Source organism: Procambarus clarkii, chromosome 46, assembly GCF_040958095.1.
Source record: "Procambarus clarkii isolate CNS0578487 chromosome 46, FALCON_Pclarkii_2.0, whole genome shotgun sequence".
NCBI lineage: Eukaryota > Metazoa > Arthropoda > Malacostraca > Decapoda > Cambaridae > Procambarus > Procambarus clarkii.
In genome coordinates, this window is record NC_091195.1 from 4796351 (window position 1) to 4804938 (window position 8588).

The window sequence follows — 8588 nt, forward strand, 5'->3', positions numbered from 1 at the left end:
CCTCTAAACGACCCTTTGTGTGCTTCTAGGCGGCCCTTTGTATGCCTCTAGGCGGCCCTTTGTGTACCTCTAGGCAGCCTTTGTGTACTTCTAGGCGGCCCTTTAAGTACCTTTAGGCGGACCTTTATGTGCTTCTAGGTGACCCTTTATGTGCCTCTAGGCGGCCCTTTATGCACCTCTACGCTGCCCTTAATGTGCCTCTAGGCGGCCCTTAATGTGCCTCAAGGCGGCCCTTTAAGTACCTCTAGGCGGCCCTTTGTGTGCCTCTAGGCGGCCCTTTGTATACCTCTAGGCGGCCCTTTATGCACCTCTAGTTGGGCCTTTATGTGCCTCTAGGCGGCCCTTTATGCACTTCTAGGCAGCCCTTTATGTACCTATATTCGGCCCTTTATATACTTCTAAGCGGCCCCTTTATGTACCTCTAGGCGACCCTTTTATGTGCCTCTAGGCGGCCCTTTATGTACCTCTAGGCTACCCTTTATGTACCTATATTCGGCCCTTTATATACTTCTAAGCGGCCCCTTTATGTACCTCAAGGCGCCCCTTTATGTACCTCTAGGCGGCCCTTTATGCACCTCTAGGCGCCTCCCCTTATGTACCACTAGGCGGCCCTTAATATACCTCTAGGCGGCCCCTTTATGCACCTCAAGGCGGCCCTTTATGCACCTCTAGGCGGCCCCTTTATGTACCACTAGGTGGCCCTTTATGTACCACTAGGCGGCCCTTAATATACCTCTAAGTGGCCCCTTTATGCACCTCTAGGCAGCCCTTTATGTACTTCTAGGCGGCCCCTTTATGCACCTCTAGGCCGCCCTTTATGTGCCTCTAGGCGGCCCTTTATGTACCTCTAAGCGGCTCATCTATGCAACTCTAGGCGGCCCTTTATGTACCTCTAAGCGGCTCATCTATGCAACTCTAGGCGGCCCTTTATGCACCTCCACCTGGGGCTTCGTAGCCTGGTGGATAGCGCGCAGGACTCGTAATTCTGTGGCGCGGGTTCGATTCCCGCACGAGGCAGAAACAAATGGGCAAAGTTTCTTTCACCCTGAATGCCCCTGTTACCTAGCAATAAATAGGTACCTGGGAGTATGTCAGCTGTCACGGGCTGCTTCCTGGGGGTGGAGGCCTGGTCGAGGACCGGGCCGCGGGGACACTAAAAAAGCCCCGAAATCATCTCAAGATAACATCTCAAGATAACCTCTAGAGGGGCTCTTTATGTGCCTCTAGGCGGCATTTATGTACCTCTAGGCGGCCCATTATGTACCTCTAGGCGGCCTTTATGTACCTCTAGGCAGCCCTTTATGTACCTCTAGGCGGCCCTTTATGTACCTCTAGGCGGCATTTATGTACCTCTTGGCGGCCCTTTATGTACCTCTAGGCGGCCCTTTGATATGCCTTTAGGCGGCCCCTTTATGTGCCTCTTGGTGGTCCAATTATGCGCCGTTAGGCGGCCTCTTTATGCGCCTCTAGGTGGCCCCTCTATGTGCCTCTGGGCGGCCCCTTTATGTGCCTTTAGGCGGCCCTTTTATTTGCCTCTTGGTGGCCACTTTATGTTCCTCTAGGCGGCTCTTTATGTGCCTCTAGCTGGTTCTTTATGTGCCTATAGTCGGCCTCTTTAGGTGCTTCTAGGCGGCCCCTTTATATGCCTCTTGGTTGCCCTTTTATGTGCCTCTAGGCGGCCCTCCATCGTTGCTCTTATGAAAGACGCTCAGGGGACAAAAGTTTACTTGTTGAAAACTCCATGTAAGTTGTTTACATTGTACTGTGAATATTGTCCACTAGAGAGCGGAGGGGGAGAGGGCGATCGACCCAGAAGCTCAGATGGGAACCCTAACAAGAAAATAAATTTATATTTCAAAACCCAGTTAATATGGTATAGCAAAGTTCGTCGTAGGGCTAACTTTGCCATTGTGTAAAGTAGTTCACGCTACATATATGCCACCCCCTGTTGGGCACATACCCAGCAGGAATTGCTGTAAGGAATTAGTTAGGCTAGCTCCCTGGGTCTAGTCTTCTACATCGCACTGACAGAGAGACAGGCATTAATTGGTATTTATACAGATTTATCGTTTCTTGTTCCATTTTGTGTTATAGGTAACAACTTATCAATATTACCTTTGATATAACTTTTCATTCTTATGAATGCATCAATCATGTTATCTATACTTTTTGAAGAATGTGTAAACATATCTTCCTTAATCTCTCTTAATAAGGGAAATTTCTAATTCTAGAGATCAACTTTGTCATTCTTCTCTTTACGGGTTCAAGTTAAATTATGTCCAGTATATTGTATGTTGACCAAACTGAACTGCATAATTTAAATAGGTCCTTACAAGAGCAAGATAAAGGCAGAGAATAACATTACTAAATGCTACACCGTATATTTCTGTGTGAGAAAATGAGCACCATTACTCTACCTAAACCAGAAGCCAACACCACAATGATCACAGGAGTTAGGTCAAAATATTGACAAGTTTTAAGTTATAAAATAAAACAAAATGCAGGAGGCAGACTTTGGAAATTTTATTTGTTTTAGTGATCTCAAAAATGTATTTCTGGCCCAATGTTTAACACTAACATCTTGTTTTAATAACGTTAAATTGTTCTTCCAGATGACAGAAATCTGAAGAGTATAAAGACAGAAGAAATTAACTAGTTAAAGAACAAACTGAAAATGACAAATAAAGCTGGAACCGAATATTGCATTAACATGTGAACACATTTAGTAAAATTTGGTTTATTTGGAAATCACTTATATTTTTGGTCAATTAAGTGACTGTATTATGGTTAATGCAGTCGGATCATTACCGATTAGATCCGAGTAAGATTCCCTGGCAGTTTAAGATGCTCAGCCACCTGATACCTCTGTTCACCTAGCAGTAAATATTAACCTGGAAATTAGTCAACTGTTGAGGGATGCATCCTGAGGAAGGTCTGTCGTTGGCTTAGGAAGGCCTACACAAGCCTAACAAGCTGCCCGTCTCCGACAGTGAGAAACAATGTTATGTTTTTAAACATAATATAATAACAAAACCAGCGTGGGACATTTACTGCTTGTGTGAAACTTGACAACAGTTGTGTGAGGTGAGAATCATACGGCCCAATATGGCGGCCTCGAGTCCTGTTATCCAACCGGAAGATGTGAACAGACTGCGGTATGGACTGGCTGTGACTAAGGCAGGACGAGACGCGCTAGCAAGTGTGTTTATGTGGTCGTACCGGGGCACCTTCCCAGTAGTGACTTACCTCACTCAGGACTTGGGGTACACCAATGCTCAGTACAGGCGTGTCTTCGATGATCACCAGAGGGATAAACTGAAAGCTTCCTCTAACGCGGCTACTTTTGACATCACCCTGTTGTATAAACTCCTGCAACGTGTGTGTGGTCTGGCTGAGATGAATGACCCCACGTGGACCACTCCAGGGCCTCTGGGACCATCACTTGAACACCTCATTTACAGCCTGAAGCAACACCGAAACACGTTAGCCCATGATAATGTGGGAATGTCAGAGCAAGATCTTACGTCAACACTGACGGAGATCAGTGACTTATTGGCCAAGATGCTGGCTGAGGCCGGCGTCCGGTGTAGGACATACAGCCAGGATGTGGACCACGTGACCAGAGATGTCACCAAGTATATTGGTGGTCTGCTAGCGAAGGTCAGAGAGCCGCTGGATCCCTCAGATGTGGCGTACTTGCCTCAGCTCCGCCAGGAGATTAAGATGTTCAGAAGACACATCACAGAAGAAGTTAAGCAGATGAGCAAGCAAGAGTTAACTGACGGGTATAGACTGCTGTACCAGATTGTTCCCGCACCCTGGCTCCTCCTCAACATTAACTACAACCCAAGTCTTGCTTTTACACGACTGCGACTCCTTGAAGATCCCGTCATAGGGGCAAGACCCTCCCACGCTGCCAAGGGTCAGGATATAAACTATGAAGACATCTTGAGTATGAGACGAGAGGACGGAAGAGTCCCTCAGTGTGTCCTCCTGACGGGGGAAGGTGGTATGGGCAAGACAACTTTACTCAAGCTCATCCTCGAGAAGTGGGTAGAGGACCCTGCTGCCATACGTCACCTGGGCACTGTGGACCTCGTTTTCTATGTACAGTGCAGGGACACACATCTAAATACCTTCGATGATCTCCTCCGCCAGTTGCTGCCTCAAACACTTAGTGATTCTGGTGTCGACTTCCAGCTGTTTAAGGAGATAATCTTGAGCTTAAATATATTAGTCCTGATTGACGGCTACGACGAGGTCAACAACCATTCAGGAAGGCTGGTGAAGGAGCTGTTGCACCTGCCTGGCAAGGATGTGAGGTTGGTGATAACCACACGGCCGGGGTGGGACCAACAACTGTCACAGCTCGTCCCACACACCAGACCTCGCTGCAACATCCTCGTCTTGGGCATCACTCCAGAACGTCGCGTGGAGTTCGCCGAGAGAACCATTAAGGTGCTGGTGGCGGGAGAGTGCCAACGGAGTGTCATCACAAGGAGGTTTACCCAGCGGCTGGAGCAGATGAGTCAGTTCCTGGGTGAGTACCTCAACACTCCACTCACCTTGACCTTGTTGGCGCTGCTGTGTGTCGAGGCTCCAGAAGAATTTAACAACCTCACCACAAACACTCAAGTCTACGAGAAGATTCATGACTTCATAACCAACAAATTAGTGTCCAGACTCACAGACAAACACGTGACCGAACCCAAAGGAAAATTTGACGAAAATGTGAAAAAGATTTTGAGGTTCTTAGAAGAGATTAGTTTAAGAGGGATCCAGAGGAAGGAGTACGACCTTTGGCCGGAGACGGAAGCGGAGATTAGGGAGAAGTGTGACACTCTGGGACTGCCGCAGGAGGAGGTCTTGTCCAACTATTTCACAAGAACCAGCTACCGTCGGGGCCTCAGTGTGGTGTGGGTGTTTGGCTATTTTCACGCCAGGTACCAGGAGTATTGTGCCAGCAGGGGGCTGGTCGCTCTCTTGTTGAGGGCTGAGCAAGACCAAGGTGATCCAGCATCACACCGTGTGTCAGGGAAAAGCTCTATAATCATTGACCTCTTGGTGGATGTTGTACGTAAGGAAAAACGCTCCTTGGGAGATCACCTGAAAGGGTCAAAGTTTGATATTAGCGACGTGCAACAAGAGTTTAAGGAGCGCCCCAGATGGCAGAACATTTTAGTCAGCACTACCGGGGTGCTGTGTGCCCGGGGAGTAGAGCACAAGTTCATTACTCACGTAATTGACCTGTGCGAGATGGTTACACATGAGACTGACGAGCTGTTGAAACATGTAGCAGAGTCCCGCGGGAGTGAGCACGTCATCCAAGCCGTGTGTGAGAAGCTGCGTACAGAACAAGAGTGGACAATAGAGAGTGTTGACTCGTGTGTTGTCCTGCCGCTTGTTCTTAAGAAGGTGACGCCTGAGAAAATCTCACTGAACATAGACCATAGATCACCACCAAACCAGTGCCTGTCTAAACTGTCTGTGGTAGCAGAAATGGATGTAACCATATCCTTAGGTCTTGGCAATAGTTTATACAGCAAAGACCGAAATATTGATAAATTAAAACAATGTTTGGAGAGACTGACAGCCCCCGGCAGTAAGTGTACCTTAGAGGGGTTTAATGGTGGCTTGTCTGAGGCAGCCATACCCCTCCTGCCTCCCACCCTCACGACCCTCCGCCTGTGCCTCACACTACAGCAACTGCCCGTCCAACTGCCCGTCCTCTTCCGTCACCTGCCTCATCTTCCTCTCCTGTATGATCTTGGTAAATATTCATTTTTTCCACCATAATTTTATGAGTGTTTTTTAATAGCAAAACCAAGTAATGGGCTTCGTTCATCAAATTTAATGTAGTAATTTAGACTTACATTGTTTACAAATATAGTCACCTTATGGGCGACAAACACCTTATATTGTTAACAAAAATATTGTCACCATGAGGAGGTCAACACCTTATATTGTTTACAAAAATGTAGTCACCTTATGGACGACAAACACCTTATGTTGTTTACAAATATAGTCACTTTATGGATAACAAGTCCCTTATATTGTTTACAAATATAGTCACTTTAACGTTGACAAACCCTCTACATTGCTTACAAATATAGTTCCCGAACGGGCGATAAACCTCTTCATTGTTAGCAAATATAGTCACCTTGCGAGCGACAAACCCCCCTACATTGTTAATAAATAATGTCACATTAGGGTGATAAACCCCATAGATTGTTGGCAAATATAGTCACCTTAATAGTCACAAACCCACAACATTGTTTACGAATATAGTCACCTTAAGAGTGACAAACCCCCTACATTGTTTACAAAAATAATCACCTTAAGGATGACAAACCTTCAACTTTGATTACAAATATAGTCTTATTAAGGGCGACTACTTTATGAATAATAAAATTTCGAAACATTCCGCTGCTGTATATATTCTTGTGCATAAATAATTTCATGAAGTATTTAGCGACGCCAAACTTTTGGTTCAGATGACTTACCACTTTGACTTTGACTCGTGGTACAGATCTCCTTTCACTGTGACCTAATTCCTGTTCAGGATGACCTTTCACTGTGACCTAATTCCTGTTCAAGATGACCTTTTGCTGTGACCTTGATCCTTGGTTCATTAAATCTTCCGTAACTTTCATCCTTAATTCAGGTGACCCATCTATCACTGTGACCTTGATCCTTAGTCCAGATGATCTTGACTGTGACCTTCACCATTGATACACATGACCTTGACTGTGACCTTGACCATTGATACAGATGACATTGACTGACTCATGATCCAGAAGTATTCATGATATAATAAAAGATGACACGTCAGAACCTCCTGATATGTACACAATATATTGGTCTTGAGACATCTTAGTGATATGAAATAATCCATAATCCATACTAATTGCACCCAATCTGTATAGTACTTCTAAAATACCATTTATCAAAAATGGTACAAACTGTATTTTGCTAGCTCAAGAATCTGGAAGCCAATGTAATTAGGATGTGTAATTTTAATAAATGGTCTGGAACTGACGGGCAATAAATTATGATCACCTAAAAGTACCCTACGTTTTAGAGCGTGGATGCTTAACCTCCCGTAAAAAGACCTTGACAGAAGTCACTAGATTGGTGTCAATCTCATAACGGGGTGGTTTCAGTAGTGTTTTACCAAAAACACTATTTGTTAAAAGTTTAAATAGTGTTTTTCTATCTTGGCTAGTGGAGGCATTTCTGTTGTTAACATTGGTGTTAACAAATTCTGCCATAAAATCTGTCTGGTGGAACTCATAAATGCTGTGTACAGTCTCTACTTCAAGACCTATCTCAATAAATAGCTGTAAAAGGTGTAGCGCTATGAAAACGTTTTGTTTTTAGATGATCACCAACCAATTCAATATTTTTTGGGGAAGTTTTGTATTTTTTTTTTAGAAGTTCTATACTTAATGGTGAGATATCCCCCATATCTATTTCCTTATGGTGTAAACATAGGGGCAGATCGTCTGTTAATCTAGCTATTTCAGGTCATTTGTGTTTGGTGTCAATTAAGAGCCAGTAACCTTTGTTAGATGAGACAGGTGGTTCCTTCATTATCTTCCCTTCACTAATAAAGGAGTTCATCTCATTAGACGATAGTCTCCTTAGCACCCCATAGGGCAATTTCTTAGTCATACAACTCTCATCAAGGGAGTTGAAATCTAAATAAAGTAAAAAGGAAGATCATTCCTCCTGAGGGTTAAAAGATGGGTTGACATAGAGATTGTTAGCTCTGACGTAACTCTTAACTGCGGTTGTAAAAACCCCTCGTATGTTTTGTGACACGAGACTGTGTAACGTGACATCTGCACTTAACTACAACGATATTTTGCTGCTTTTCAATAAGAAGCTGTCGTAGGAGTAGTCCGGAAGGCTGCAATAATGAGTCAATTCTAATGAATAGATGTCATTTAGAATTACCCTGTGGTGGGTAAAAATGTCAGCCAGTAAACTGTTACCAACTGTACGTTATGGCTCGTGACTTTGAACAGCAGCAAGAAACTAGTAGTCTAGGGACATGACTAATTGCTGTAATCTAGAATAGGTCACCAGTGTAACCCTATAGTTGGTACAAGTCATAATTAAAACTAATCACCCTTAGGAATCAATAAGGACCAATTTAACTTAACGGTATATTAACAATACTATTCCCGATATGGTTCAGTATATATATAGATCAAACAACAGATAGGCAAAATCACATATAAATCAATATAACTTAAAATGTCTCCAACAAATATATATACAAGCAGAAACAAAAGGGTAACAGACTTAACTCCCACTAGCGATCCATCCGAGCGCTCTAGTAATACTAACTGAAATTTCCATGCCTGAGTCACTCATTGCCTCCGCCCCTGACATGAATTGCCACCATTTATACATTTTTTTATTTTACTTAAATGGAGCAATATAATGGGAATAAAGTAATCTTAAGCTGATTTACAGAATGATCACATTTACATGCATGCACAGAGATAATGTACTTAATTATAAATGCAGTTATATTTATTTATAAAATTAAAGAAGCGAATGTAGCCCTGGCAACACAC

General features: G+C 44.0%; 1 protein-coding gene across 1 annotated transcript; it reads left to right on the forward strand.

Moving 5' to 3' along the window:
- Window positions 1-2686: 2686 nt before the first annotated feature.
- On the forward strand, window positions 2687-6621 carry LOC138350507 (uncharacterized). The gene has a single exon (XM_069301526.1). The coding sequence runs from the start codon at window positions 3106-3108 to the stop codon at window positions 5794-5796; it is 2691 nt and encodes an 896-aa protein (XP_069157627.1). The 5' UTR covers window positions 2687-3105; the 3' UTR covers window positions 5797-6621.
- The last annotated feature ends 1967 nt before the right edge of the window (window positions 6622-8588 follow it).